The 14,882-nt window shown below is 39.5% G+C and overlaps 1 protein-coding gene and 1 long non-coding RNA gene across 4 annotated transcripts in view; one reads left to right on the plus strand and one right to left on the minus strand.

Moving 5' to 3' along the window:
- Positions 1 to 1,683: 1,683 nt before the first annotated feature.
- MAGI3 (membrane associated guanylate kinase, WW and PDZ domain containing 3) overlaps positions 1,684 to 14,882 on the minus strand; it is a 225,741-nt gene continuing 212,542 nt past the window's right edge. Inside the window, exons 17-22 of one of the 3 annotated variants that reach the window (XM_081307116.1) lie at positions 12,393 to 12,495; positions 11,552 to 11,678; positions 10,869 to 11,012; positions 4,927 to 5,065; positions 4,014 to 4,104; positions 3,306 to 3,434 (exon numbers count right to left, since the gene is read on the minus strand). In XM_081307116.1, the coding sequence (XP_081163242.1) occupies positions 4,055 to 4,104; positions 4,927 to 5,065; positions 10,869 to 11,012; positions 11,552 to 11,678; positions 12,393 to 12,495 (563 nt within the window). In that variant the 3' untranslated portion in view covers positions 3,306 to 3,434; positions 4,014 to 4,054. Of the gene's footprint in view, positions 3,435 to 4,013; positions 4,105 to 4,926; positions 5,066 to 10,868; positions 11,013 to 11,551; positions 11,679 to 12,392; positions 12,496 to 14,882 lie in introns of all 3 variants that reach the window. The other 2 variants (XM_081307115.1, XM_081307114.1) reach the window with 2 other exon arrangements.
- Positions 3,136 to 14,177, plus strand: LOC308656255. Its single transcript, XR_014023664.1, has 3 exons — positions 3,136 to 3,257; positions 5,391 to 5,513; positions 13,142 to 14,177. It is a non-coding gene; the product is annotated as an uncharacterized lncRNA (long non-coding RNA).

Raw genomic sequence — 14,882 nt, forward strand, 5'->3', positions numbered from 1 at the left:
GTATGTTAGTAGCAAATTATTTATATAAAGCTATCTATATTCTTTACAATGAAATTTGAAAAATGGACATAACGTTATTTAACACACATTTTATGTATGGATAAGTTTAACTGTACAGGAAAAGTCATGTTATAAGAATCTTCTTTTGCTTTTTTTTTTTTTTTTTTTTTGTATTGGGGATTGAACCCAGGGGTGTTTAACTACTGAGTCATATCCCCATCCCTTTTTAAAATTTTTTTATTTTGAGACAAGATCTGACTAAGTTGCTCAGGGCCTCGCTAAGTTGCTGATGCTAGCTTTGAACTTGTGATCCTCAGCCTCTTGAGTTGCTGGGATTACAGGTATGTGATTGTACAATTTTTAATGGTTTGTTACTTGGGACAAGATCTATTCGAGGATTCAGACCATGATGGGAACTAGCTCCACAAACAGAAAACCACATTAAACAAAGCTGACGGTCCAAAAAATGCAGGCCATGAACTGTTTTTTTTTTTTTTAATATCTATATAAAAAATAACGAGCAATTTACAGATCTCTTTCTCTAATCAGAACCTCATGTATATATAAAGGTACTGTACATATATAAACATTTACAACCAGTACATCCATATTTTGCTCAGCATTCCAAGGCCACATTGCTAAGTCAGTATATAATCAGTACAGTGACAAGTTACTTAGGAAGAGCCACATCAAACTGACAACATATGACATCAAATTTATGTCACAGTTAACAATAAAAATAGGATTTTTTGTCACTAATTGTGGACTATAGGGAAAATAAATCATTTCTGTGGTACTAAATTCTTAGCATTTATCAAGCCTCCTAGTTTTGCTCTATTCAAGTAGTTACAATAGATGGTAAATATAGTTCTGGATGAAAGGGGATTTCAGAAGGCTCACTCTGGGAAGCATGTGTTATCTACAGGGGCTGATACAGTTGTTACATTAAAGAGCTTCACAGTCAGACTCGCAGAGGGAAGGGCCTGGACATAATGTGTTTCACAACAAGATGAACTCAGGGTGACAGAAAAAGTGTGTTCAAACACTCCATGAGCGTCTTATTCTGAGAGTGTGCCTGTATTTATAGATGCTACTGAATGCTGCTTCAGGGGACTGAAAAACTTGGGTCTATTTTTTGGAGTTAAACTCATCTCTAACTTCCAGCAAACATCTTTAGACTTTTTAAAAAGAACTCTGAAAAGTTTTACAAATCAAGCAAACACTTAGTCTCCCTTTTTTGTTTTAAAGTATGTTAATGCAGCTAAAAGTTAAAATTAGGACCCAGCACATACTGTTTACCATATATGCCCTGACTTGCTGGCCACACAGGTTCTTTGAAACGCCTGAACTTGCACATCTGCTAGATGAGCTGGTACTTTATCTGGTAATAGACTATGAAACTGGTTTCATAATTACATCCTTTGCACAATCTAATATTTGACTCTTCAAATATATATTATGTTTTAAAGACTAATGACTTTAGTAATAGATACAACCCAAATATCCAGAAATAGATAGTTGCTAGTTTTCTTTGAAAAGCAATAAGCAGTATTTCCACATGCTTTTTTGTTGGGAGGGGGAGGGATAAGGGTGACCTGAGATGCTGTAACTACATCAGGGTTGGATAGGAGGTGAACTCTTGCTTAGAGAACTTCCTCATTTTGAACATTCAATTTATGTAGGTAATATCTTTAACAGTTATTTGGAACACCTGTCCATCCAAATTAAAGTCATGAGAAAGCATTAATATCTGACTTTTTTTTTTTTTTTTTTTTTTTACAGTAGTGATGTTTTGGAGTTTCATTTTTAAATTGGGACATCATTGGTAGCTGTTACAAGAGGCAACTGCCGTCTTTAATGATGAGCTAACAATCTCTTCTTCAAGGACTCAAATATTTCTCTCTGTAAACATGCAACATGCTATTTGAGAACATCAACTTCCAAGCCAAACCTAACTTTTTCATTACTGTGAAAATATCTGAATGAGAAAGATAAAACAGATATGATACAGCAGGTAACTTGGCACAAACACAGTGTGAGTTGTGACCATGTTAATATCAACATATATCATTTGTTCAGACACTCATGAAGACGAGCCAGGCAGCCTGAGCAGATCATGTCAGAGGAGTGCCTAGATGCAGCTCCTTCCTGAGTGTGAGGGAGGGCAGCCAGGGAAGGCTGGTTCTTAGCAATCCTAAAGGCCCTTCATGCAGCCTAGGTAGCTTGATGCTCAAATTAAAATGTAAGTATTTGACTTCTTGAAGGGGGGCAAAAGAAAAAAAAATCTTTTGAGGTGGGGAAGGGGGTAAAGTGCTCTTTCAATTTGTTTTTCACCAACAGTCACAGCCGTTTCTCGGCCACGCCAGCAGTGCCTGTGACTTTCTTTGCACTTGGCACTTTCCAGGGCCCTGGAGTTATGGGTGCTTTCTTAACTGGAGAGCTACTCTCAGGTTTGACCCTTCCACCTTCTTTGCGTTTGTCAGCCGCCTCTAGATCTTTCCCTTTGTGATCATCTTCAGGTTCCTGCTTCAGCTTCTTTTCTGATAGTTGGCCATTTTCTCCAATTTTGTCTTTACCAGGGCGCATTTCTCCCGAGGTTGCCTGCCTTCCTCTTTCATTTTCAGACCCTACCCCACCTGCAGTGTTACCCTTCTTTTTGGATGGAAGAGACTTTTCATCCATTCTCTTGCTTTTTTTCTCTGGAGACCTTGTTCTGTTTTTTTCCAGTGGACTCTGCTTCAGTTCTTTCCTGATGACACCTGATTTTTCCTTCCCATCTGGGATCTGTTCAGTATTGTCGCCAGCGTGGCCCGCTATTCTTCGACTCTCACCCTCTAATAGCTTGGCGCTAGCATTTGCTGGGTCTTTGCCTTCTTCAAGTTTTTGCTGCTTCTTTGGGCTAGAAGATCGCCCTCTGCTTTTTCTGCATTGGTTCTGTTCAGAACCTGCCTTGGTGTTAATCGGACAACTTTTATTCTCCCCTTTCCTAGGGCTCAGTGATCGATCTCTGGGTTGCCTTCTGGGGTCATTTTTTAGAGGCCTTGGATTTTTTTCCATGTGTTCCTCTAACTGACGATTAGCTGGCTTTTGGGGACTAGCAGATCTACCTCTTTGTGTAACACCATTTTCTATTTTCAGATTTTTCTTGTTCCGGTGCCCAGGACTGTTGGTTGGATCCCTCTTGTTCACATTTTTCTGGAGAAGAGACTGATGCTTTATTTCAGGCTGATTTTCATTTAAAGTGCTATTCTTTTCAGGTATAGTGTCCTTTAATTCTTCTGCCTTTTCACATATCTGAACTCTCGTTAGAGATTCTTCAATTACTGGTACGTGACACTCTTCAAATATGGAAGCAGAATGTAAAGATGGGGGAAATGGTGACTGTTCATCATAAATCACATTGGAAGATGAAGGATTATTAATATCCCACTCACCTAAAAAAGTGATTTGAATGGAACATTATTACATTTTAGAATTATATACAGGAACAATAAGTTTGAACTTTGACAGCCATTTGGGTTGTACTGACTGCTTAGTCAGCCTGAGGATGAGTATGTTACCCAGCTTATGTTTATGTATCTCTCTGTAAAGACAGATGTGTATAGACATCTGTACATGGAGGGTAGACTGTTTATGTATATAAAATAACAGTTATTATTATCATAATATACTTATCATAATACTTATATTATTATGTAAATTCTTTATTTATAAAGCCCAGTCAAACGAATAAAAAAACTGGACCAAATTACATGGTCCTAAAAGCTTACTAATTAAGGTGTTATCAATGGGTATCACTTAATGATATGTCAAAATCACTAATATAAAGTAGACCCAACGAGAGTGAGCTTCATGGGCATTTGCCAATAATTTTCTTGAATTAAGCTGTCAAATTTAATGTCAAAAGGAGACTGCAAAGGGCAGAAGATAGAAATAGATGTATTTAATAGCATCTATTTTTAATTAAAAAGAAAACAAAAGAAGAAAGTGATTTATAAGACATGCAAATTTACCAAGTCTTTTTAAGGAAAGACCAAGAAAAGCCCTGAAAGCCTTAATGTTGCTCAGGTTTCACGTAGGAGCACAGACCGGAAGGAGCCAAACCTGAAGAAGGAAGAGAAAAAGCCTAGGACTATGTGAAAAAAAAAAAAAATCAGCGCAGTTAGCAAAGATGTCACTGGGAATGTATGATTTACAGGCAGATGGTGGAAGGTAATACAGTCAGAGAATCATAAGCTGGAAGGGCCTGGAGGAGGTCATGTCTACACTCATCCTACAGAAGCTCTGTGATGGGGCGGGGATCCAGAGGAGACGAGTACTAGGTGTGGTACTGAGTTTAGGATCATGCACTCACAAAATAATTAGTGATTCTCAAGTCCTGTGACAGTTCAAAAATATACAGGGAAATCGAGGAAGTTTAGGATCAGCACAGGAGTATAGACGTGGTTCTTAGGTCCAACTCCGTGTCTCCAGGTAGGGCTATAGCAACTTGTTTCAGACAGGTGACCAGAAAAGCCAAAGGGCTATGGTATTTACTCATTTAGACACAAAGTTATAAGGAAACCAATAACATTTGTTGGTGATATGTAATTAGCCAAGGCAGGGAGATGGCTGGGATCTTCTGAAGACATTTAAAATGTTTTTCATGACATTTAAATTGTTGGCTTCTAATATGCTCATTTCTTACAGGCACATTTCTCTACAAAAGCACTGTTTTCTGATGAAATCAATCTAAAATAGATCTTATACTAACAAATGCTTGATGTCACTTGTTTTATAATAATTCTGCTTTTAATGGTTCTGGTGTTCAACTCTGATTTAGCCAGTAAAATATCCATCCCCTCCAAATAAATACTCCTCTGCTTCTGCTGCCTGTTTCCTAATACACATGTTAGCTACCCATAGACCTTTAGCAACTTTACTTACCATGGTCAGGTATCAAGCCCGTTCCTGGTCTCAAAAGAAGAAGAACTTTATTCCCGCCAGCTTGAATGAGCTCAATTGCTCGAGTATGTGTGATGCCTTGTGTAGGTTCCCCGTTGATTTCAACAATCTGGTCGCCAACCTAGACAGGGAATATGTACAAGAACATCATGAAACTCTGCATCCCCCTTCAAGTTCTGCTTTTGCTAATTTTAGAGCCCTTCAACCTTGCTGGTGACATTACTATCACGCTAGAGGTGATGTGTGAACAGCTGGTACTAGTAGAAGGGGACAATGTACAATGTTCTTTATTGACTGTATAAGAATCCTACATTGGAAATTTATATATGGCTACTATGTCAGGATGTGGGCATCTTGAAATCAAGAAACAAAGTCTGAGTTTTCCCTAGCATGTGTGAGGCCCTGGTTTGATCCCTAGAATTGAAAAAACTGTTTTCTTCCATAAGATAAACAGAAGAAGTAGTGAAGTTCTACAGTAATTCAAATGATACCCCAGAGCTACATCTGCATGTCTTTCTTCTTCTGTGTGTGTGGTTCTGGGATTGAAGCCAGGGTCTCCTGCATGTTAGGTAAGTGCTCTACCACTGAGCCCCACACCAGCCCCACGAGCCTCTATGGGAATGAGGAATCTGGGAAGGGTATTTCCAAACTGGAGCTGAATCTCAAATTATCTCCTAGAACCTAGGAAGATATCTCCCTATTCTTGACACCTTTCCTAGAACTACTTATTACTCTTTGTGCTACCACTGTACAGACATGAGGCCTTAACTAAGTGACACATTTAGAGTAAAATTCTAAAAAACAAACAAATAGACGAATATGAATAGTTACTTAAAAGCAATTACTGGCTTTCACTTAATGACTTTAGTTTAAAATCATTTCCCTGGAAAACAAAACTAAGGATCAGAAAAAGATGCCCCAGTACCAATGCCATATATTAGGAATGTCTTGTTGTAAGAAAAAGGAAAAATATGGAAAGGACTTGATTAAAGCTAATAATGGTAGTGGCATTTTTTAAAAAAATATTTGTAGATGAACACAATACCTTTATTTAATTCATTTATTTTTTGTGATGTAGAGGATTGAAACCAGTGCCTAACGCTTGCTAGGCAAGTGCTGTCCCACTGAGTTACAACCCCAGCCCAGTAGTGATTTTTTAACTTTTTTTGGTACAGGGGATTGAACCCAGGGGCACTTAACTATTGAGTTATACCTGCAGTGGGCCCCCCTCCTTTTTCCTCTAATTTAAATTAGGGTCTTGTTAAGTTGCTGAGGCTGGTTGCAAATTTGGTACTTTCCTGCTTCAGCCTCCTAGGTCACTGGGATTACAGGTGTGTGCCACTGCACCTGGCAATGGCAGTGATCTTAGGATCTTTTTTTTTTTTTTCCCATTTTTTTTTTTTTTTTAGTTGTAGATAGGCACAATACCTTTGCTTTATTTATCTTTATGTTGTGCTGAGGATCGAACCCAGTGCCTCACATGTACTAGGCAAGTGCTCTACCACTGAGCCACAACCCCAGCTCCTTAAAATCATCTTTACGGTGACATGCAACTGAAAGGTTTGGCTTCAAAACATAACAACTGAACAATGCAATATCACCAAAATTTCAAAAAGAAAACATTCCAAATACTTGTAAGAGCTAAAACGATCCAGAAGCAACACAGAGAAAGGGACTCAGTAATTATTGAAAGAAGTCCACAGAACAACTCGACCTCCAGCTAAAGCTTGGCACAGCAGTTGCGAAGCTGGACTTTGGAGTCAAAAATCTGTGGTTCAATCCTGGCTCCACTTCTTTTTAGCTCAGTGGTCTCATTTTTCCTCATTTGTTACATGAGGATATTAGCACTTACCTCCTGGGGTTGTTGGGAGAGTTAATGAGATAAAACACCATTGCATACCACCAAGTAAATATAAGTTGTCAAGTTACTGTAAAGTACATTTTTAGTGTGATTTAAATGCAGATGATATCTATGCAATTCAATAAAATAGAAAAATAGAGTAAGAGTTTAAAAAAAACTTTTTTAGTTGTAGGTGGACCCAATATTTTTATTTATTTTATGTGGTGCAAAGGATCGAACCCAGTGCCTCACGCATGTGAGGCAAGCACTCAACCACTAAGCTACAACCCCAGCCCCAGAGTAAGAATTTTGTTCCATATTTATGAAAAGGAAAAAAGAGATGTCTCACTCTTGAAGAACAGATATCAGAAAAAAAGATTGATAAATTTGATATTGCTGTTTAAATTGCTGTGGTTTGAATTCCCAGAATTCATTTGTTGGAAATTTAGTCCCCAAAGCCACATGTTAATTGGAAGGTGGGGGACCTTTAGGAAGTGGTTAGGCTCTACCTTCATAAATGGATTAATCCACTTAAAGGTTAATGGATTATTGAGGGAGTAGTGAGCTTTTTTTGGCATGCTTGCTCTGTCTTGCCAAGTCACTGTGCATCCCCATCAGCAAGAAGGCCTTCACTGGGTATGTTCCCTTGGCCAAGGACTTCTAAGAAATTCCAAGAATTTCTTTTCTTTATAAATTTTTCAGTCTCAGGTATTCAGTTGTAGCAATAGAAAACAGACTAAGACATATACATAAAAGGAAAAGAACTTAAAAAATCAAGAAACCAAAATAAGAAATTAAGGATAATAGAATGGAGAAAAATAACAAAACACTGTCCAGAATATATAAGTGAAACAAGAGCCAATACCTAGATTTCCCTTAGTATGTGATGAAAGAATCACTTTCATGAGGAAATACAGGTGATAAGTTAGCACTATATATATAATTCTGTTGATAATTAAATGAAAATTAGATAATATTTGAAGTATGCTTTGGTTATGTTATAAAATTGATTGAGGTTATAGTTAATTTCAATCATATTCTTTGGCTTAAACTGTCTAAAACAAAACTATTCTTTTAGGACATAAACAAAAAATAAAACTTGTAATTGAATGGATTTGCCACCAGGTGTCATTTTTGTTTTAACTTTAAAACCAAATTAGGGCGATAGGGGTGAGCTGTAGCTCTAAGATTTATAGGCCCACGGATAGGGAGACGTCGTGCACTAAACTACACACAGGTAAAAAACAAGGTGCCTCTGAGAGGGAAATGGAGACATTCTAATGAAATTTTAAGTTAAACTATGACAATGAATTTGGAAAAAAATCTTTTTAATAAAGATTCAAGTTCAGTTTTATATTATTGAAAAATAAAATTGTAAGGAACAGAGGAAAGAGTAAAGATAGAGAAATGAAAGAAAGAAATGAAATAAAAGAAGAAAAATAAATTGGGCGTGGCATGGTGCTGCGTGCCTATAGCTCCAGGCTTGGGAGGCTGAGGCTGGAGGATTTTGAGCTCGGGAGTTGGGGCCAGCCTGGGCAACATAGTGAGTCCCCATCTCAAGAGATAAGTAGGAAGAAAGGGGTATAAAGAATGTTTCTTTTAAAAAAAATAGTCTTTTAGTTTTAAAAAAGTATATATAGTTTTAAAAACAATACTGACTGAAAAATATTAAAACTCTAGAACAACATTTCTAACCCATGTCTTACACTATCTACAACCTGTTAAGAAACTGTGAAATTAAGTGAAATCCACAAGGACACAGCCCCAGCCTGACAGATGCCAATATTTTCTTATAGTCTGGGGCAGACCTGGGCCTAACAGTTAATAGCATATTTATTTTCAAATTTTTGAATTTATTTTTTAAAGAAAAGTTGATTTAGTCATGAGATTCTAAAGTTTCTGCTCATCTTTAATGAATGACATTTTTTAGGATGACAGTGACTGCTCGAAGGTCTGTTTGCATTTTATTTGGTAAAATCATGAGGGTCTTATTTGGAACCAATATTTTAAAAAAACAATTATATTCCAATCTATCATTTAAGTTAATTTTTTTGTGCCACTATATATACAATAGATTTAAAAAAAAAAAAACCAACCATTTAAAACATGCCAACAGATGTGAGAGGGGGGATAGGAGGGGAGGGGCAGGGAAGGGGGGAGTGGAGGGTGAAGGGAGAGAAGAGAATCGGGAACGCCAGGAATGAGTTGCCATCTCTGTAACAGTGGCTCAAGGAGAAGCCACCTGAGACTACACAGCTGAGGAGTGGCAGACCCGAGCTTTGGTTCTTGGCCTCTTGAATTTCCAAACCCACGCTCCTCACTACTAGACTGTCTCTGCGTGAAAGTGACCCGAGGTTAGATGCAGCAGCTCTGGATATGCTGTACTGAGTGCATCTGGCCGTTAGTCCTTCTGCTTGTCCTGAACACTCCGCCGCTCTGCTCTGTGGCTCTGCATTCTCACCCTTCCCTCTTGTCTTCTCTGAACCACTAATCACAGGCCTTGCTCTGAGTTCTGCCCTTGCCCACTGCTCTTTACATCTTCATGACTGATTTTATCCACCACCAGGGCTTCAACCACCACCCTTGTCTTTACCGTCGCCTTTCACCTGCTCAGCCAGCTGTACCTCCACCTCCACAAGACAACCGACCTCATCAGCCTGCCAAATTCTGTCTCCCCTGGTCTCTCCCTAATGGTTTTTCACAGGCAGACTCTTCCTTCCTCTCATCCCTCACTCATTTGACACATGCCAGTCATCTAGGTTGGTCCTTTCCTCACTGACAGGTGATCTCCTACGCACTTTTTTCCCCCTTTAATCTTCTGTCCAAAAGGTCACCACTCAGGTTGCACTCCCACCACCACCCGGCCTGCGTGAACTGCAGCCCCTTCATCCTCCTGCAGCCGCGGATACACTCACTTCAGCAGCACATTGCTAAGGGGAAACTCTTGGCTCAAAAGGCTTCCGGGCTTCTAGAACCTCTATACTATCGACTCATCCTACTTTTATGTTCTCATTCCCTCCATTCCCCTATGTACCTCCTAAGGAACTCTACATGTGAAGTTCCCTAGACATGACTTACACTTCCTTGGTATAACACTGTTGCTCAATGACAGTGCTTTTGGTCCTCAATCTCCCTATTGAAATCCTGTTACCTTCCAGAATCACCTATTCTATGCAATTCTCTATTCACCTCTTTGAACTTGGGCACTTCTTTGGTCATTTGGAGTTACTCTGGTTTTGGGTTATCCCTTTTCCCAACTCTTCAGTAGCAGGCATAAAGCCTTGGTCAGGGCAAACACTACATGACTTGGAAGGTTCAAGAATGCCACCAACTAGAAGCCTTTCCTGGTTATTGTTAGTATGCTACCCAAGGATCATTTGCCCTTCTTAGTAAAAGTCTTTTCTTTTTTCTTCAAAAAAAAAAAAAAAAAAAAGGACTCCTTTTCCTTGATGCATACTGGTGGCAGATGGAGGAAAAGTTCTCGTGGGCAGTGAGTTATGGTTGTCTAATACTGAGAATGTTAACTGAATACAACGAATTAACTTTTTAAAGAAAATTGAAGACACTAACATCCAGAGAAGAAGGAAAAATGCAGATCTCTGTGCAACCTGCTCTGCAGGGCCCTCTACCCAGCCAGCGTTTCAGAGTCAAGAATAAAACCTGTGGTGGAACACTAATGCCGGGAGTTCCAGTCCTTCAGATAACGGTTGGGAGAGCCAGGATTTTCCACCTCTATAGACAGCTAAGATGGAAAAATTTCCTGGGCATACTGTTTCTTGGAAGAAATTGATGATTCTGTTTTATCCTGGCTTTTCAAGAATTTTAATAAGATGAAAGTGTATGCATTAATCCATTTGCCCTTAAATGTTGATTATAGAAATAATAAATGATTCTTCTCCTTGACCAAGGTTGAGAAGGTCAAGCAGTGTAACCATGACTAGCACAGCAGCTGAAGGGAACATGACTTTAGGAAAATCCTGCTTCTCAGATTCAAGAGGTTTCTGTGTTCCTTTTAAATCAGTTTTTTTCCAGAAGTTTCCAGTCTAGAGCCAGAAGCAAAGGTTGCAGACAGAAGCCAACTCACATGAATTCTGCCGTCTTTGATGGCAGGCCCGTCCTCAGCAAGGCGAAGGATGAACAGCCCCATGTTGTATTCCTTTCCCCCTCGGAGGCTGAACCCAAAGCCCCGGGGGCCTCTTTCCAGCTCTACTGGGTAGCAACCAAGGCTCTGGAGAGAAAGAAGTACGAGCAAAACAAGTTCTGTGGACTGCTTTATTTACATTTTGAAGAAAAATTACTTTAATAGCTGGGAGAAATTAGTTACACTCTTGATATACATTTCTATTATAAGGAAGGAATGTAAGTTTTATAAACACAGCCTAAATCAATCTGAAGATGACACATTCTCTTCTAATTGGTCAATGTGCAATTGAACAATGTGCAACCAGAAAATAGAATTTTAGAAAGTGCTTCCTTTTAGTAAATTTTGACAAATTTTCCTGAAAAAACAAGCAAACAAACAAAAGCCCCCTCCATAGCTACACTATGTGCTTCCAAGTACTTCACTAAAGGATCAAATTTCTTCCACTAGAGGGTAAACTTTTGTTTGTCTTTATATCTTTTCAAGAAGCTGAATAAACACATAGGAGGTCGACAAGAATTAGTAATTTTGGAAACAAATTTATCTGAACTGATTTGCAATAAAAAGTCACTAGGTCAGTGATGCAGCAACTCAAAATCTCAGTTCACACGTGGGGCTTTGTTTACCTGATTGTGCCGACTGCCTACAACTGAAATCACTGCAGTGTCAGGCTGTGCAAGGTGCTTGTGGTCAGACCACGAATGTCTGTAAGAAGCAGAGACATCTTTTCCAATTTCACCTTCTAGGGCACTTCTACAGGAGAGAAAATAAGTCACTCTATAGAGCAAGACAATAAAAATAGTCCACAAGGAAAAGCAGACTCATTTCTTTTCAAGCCAACCCTTGCCATTCTCCCCCTGACCAACCCCTACAAAGACAGACTGTCTACAACCAGAGAGATGTGGGGGAGACCTGGTCGTTAACTTCAGCACGGCTTGAAGTCTGTGGGCATCCCATTTCTTTCGTATCAGTGTAGTTTATACCAAGGACAACTGCCCTCAAGTAACTGAACCAGAGGGCAGACAAGTTGACCTTGTCTCAGTCAAAAATGTATCTCTTGTAGTCCCAATGCCTGGCAAGATGCTGGATTTCCAGAAATCCAGTTTTTGTTTTGTGACTAATATTTTCAACAAAAGAAATATGTATAAAATTCTGGCCTGCTTTGCTCCGGTGGTCTACGAGGACAGCAATCTATGTGGGCCTGGGCTTCCCTACCAGCATTAGCCTGACCAAGAATACCAGAGCCTGACTCACTGGGCAGGTCCAGATGATCATGGCCTGCTTGGGATGTGGCTGGAAAGGGGAAGAAGGTACTAAGGGGTGAGGGTGGGGCAGAGGGAAGGTCCTGAGGGAGGAATAGGCAAGTTTTCATTTTGACTCAACAGCTGGCTTCTGCGTAGCATGGGGTGGGGTGGGGTGGGGTGTGGGGTGGGGATTGTGAGGAAAACCTTAGAAGAACAGCCCCACCTGTCCCCAGGTATGTGGTTGGCCTGTGACTGTCCCATGGGCCTGTGCTGCAGTGCTGGGCTTTGCCTGGCAGAGTTTGTTCCTGATGGTGGACCATGATGCTCTGTTTAAATGAGAAAACAACAAAAATAAGAATTTGTACATAAAAATGTGAAGGTCAAGTGGATCTGTGAGAATGAAATGATAACAGTGGTTACAGCTTTACCAACTTGGGTGACTAGCAGGAACCAGCACTGTTAGCTGTCCGCAATTGGAACTTTACCATCTTTTTAACATCTTTCCCCTGTAGCTTTTGGCTAATGTTTACTTTCAAAAGAATAGGAACCATAGTCCTGCTTCTTGTTTTCACCTTGTTTTGGTTACTTGTACAATGTAAAAAACAGAAATGCACATATTCAAAGGGATCTATGCAGAAGACAGAGCTCCAGAAACTGTCTTGTGGCCCATTCGGTGGGTTTCCAGAGCACGCTCCTCTTAACTGGTAAGCCATTCTAGGCAACAAAGCAAGGTCTTGGGAATGCTGGGACACAGGCCAGTCTGCAAACTACACATATATCTTTGAACATATATTTTAACATAGGAGCAGTTAGTTTGCCTGACACTGAGTACCAAAGATCAGAAAATCATCCTGAGGTTGACAAATGCTTATATAGATTCTACTGCTTTTGTTTTATAAGAATTTAAGTGAAAAGGTCTTAATAAGAATACAGGAGAAAAAGTAACATTCGTTTCTGTACCATTCCCAACAGCTCTGGATCCCCTGCTGCTCTTTGAAGGCGGACTGAATAGCCAAGCACAGTAATAGCTTGCATTCAGAACTAGATGGAAGTCATGGGAAATGACAGTTAAAAGATTCTTAAGACTGTCACACATTTTCTTTTATTTTTTCCTTCAGTACTGGGGATTAAACAGGGCTTTGCATGTGTTAGGTAAGCCCTGAGCTATATCCCCTGCCCTTTTTATTTATTTATCTTTTTAATTTTGAGAAAGGTTCTCACTAAGTTTCCCAGGCTGCTCTTGAACTTGTGATTCTCCTGCTTCAGCCTCCTGAGTTGCTGGAATTACAGGTGTGTGCTATTACGCCTGGCTCAGACTCAGATTTTTAAAGCTCTTTACTCTGTACAAATATTAAAGTGTGGGATATTTAAAATATCAAAGACATGGAACATAGCTTAAATTAAGACCATAAACACTGGAGCAAGATAGACAAGTGGTTGTTTTTTTTTTTTTTGTAATTTTTTTTAACCTGTAGATGGACTCTATCTATCTATCTATCTATCTATCTATCTATCTATCTATCTATCTATCTATCTATCTTGCTGAGGATCGAACCCAGTGCCTCGCATGTACTAGGCAAGCACTCTACCACTACAACCCCAGCCTGCCGCAGTCTGGCTGGACACAAATCACAAGCCACTCAAGGAGGAACAAACTTTATAACAAACTTTATTTCCAAACTCCCCTGAACGCCACCCACGCGGCCCTCTCAGGGACACCACACACCAACCAGAACTCCCTCCACCGGAACTTCACCAACCAATGCAGGAGCGCGAACTCCCCAGGAATCCCAAGAGAACTCCAAAGTAGTGGGCGGACAGCAGGGGTCTATATACAATTGAATACACAGCCTGTTTCAATCCAGCATTATCCAGTCACAGCAATTATAGACAGCTTAACTTAATTATCATCATCTTAATGGCTTGCCTCGAAACTATTACTTCTGGCAAAATGCCAGGAGCCATTCTGACTGGCTGTGGCTCTCAGCATCCACCAGCCCACAAGATAGACAAGGTTTAAGCCATCATTTACTAGCTGTGTGTTCTTGAGCAAGTTAGTTACATACTTATATACTCTGCATTTCTAATCATCTCAACTATAAAAGGGGAATACGGTTACCTCATGGAGTTTATAAACGTACATGCTTAGAACAGTGCCTGGCAATATTCACTACACAAAGGTTCCTATTATAACCATCATCATTCTTATTGTTGTCATTGTCATCACCAAAACAATGTCTCATTTGAGAATGCATTTCTCTTTAAGTAAGTATTCTGAAATATTTACCTTATTTACAATTTTTTCAATATGGAGGCCATTTTAGGCTAAGAGAACATATAGAAACTGACACATAAACAGATTATTGGAATAAAATGGAAATAGAGAAAGTCTGATGTTAAAGATAAGAAATATGAATGTCAGGAAGCAATTTCTACTGAGGAAGCTGAAACCCAGGCTTTATTATTGTATCACCATTTTATAGCTTGGATTAAGTTATTTCTCTTCAAAGTTCTGTGGGACAAAAAACACAAATAAATAATATATTTAAGAACTACTTACAACTTGGGGGAAAAGGTAGAAAGTGGCAGGAGAACAGAAAAATGGTATATGGTTAAGCCACAGGCCCCTGAGGATTCCTAAAGTGCTGTGGCTGCGGGTTTTGTGTGTCAACACTGATTTCAACTATGTGCTCCAGGTCTGGAGATGTAGGAC

The sequence above is a fragment of the Spermophilus citellus genome (assembly GCF_964194105.1).
Source record: "Spermophilus citellus genome assembly, chromosome: 9".
Lineage (NCBI taxonomy): Eukaryota > Metazoa > Chordata > Mammalia > Rodentia > Sciuridae > Spermophilus > Spermophilus citellus.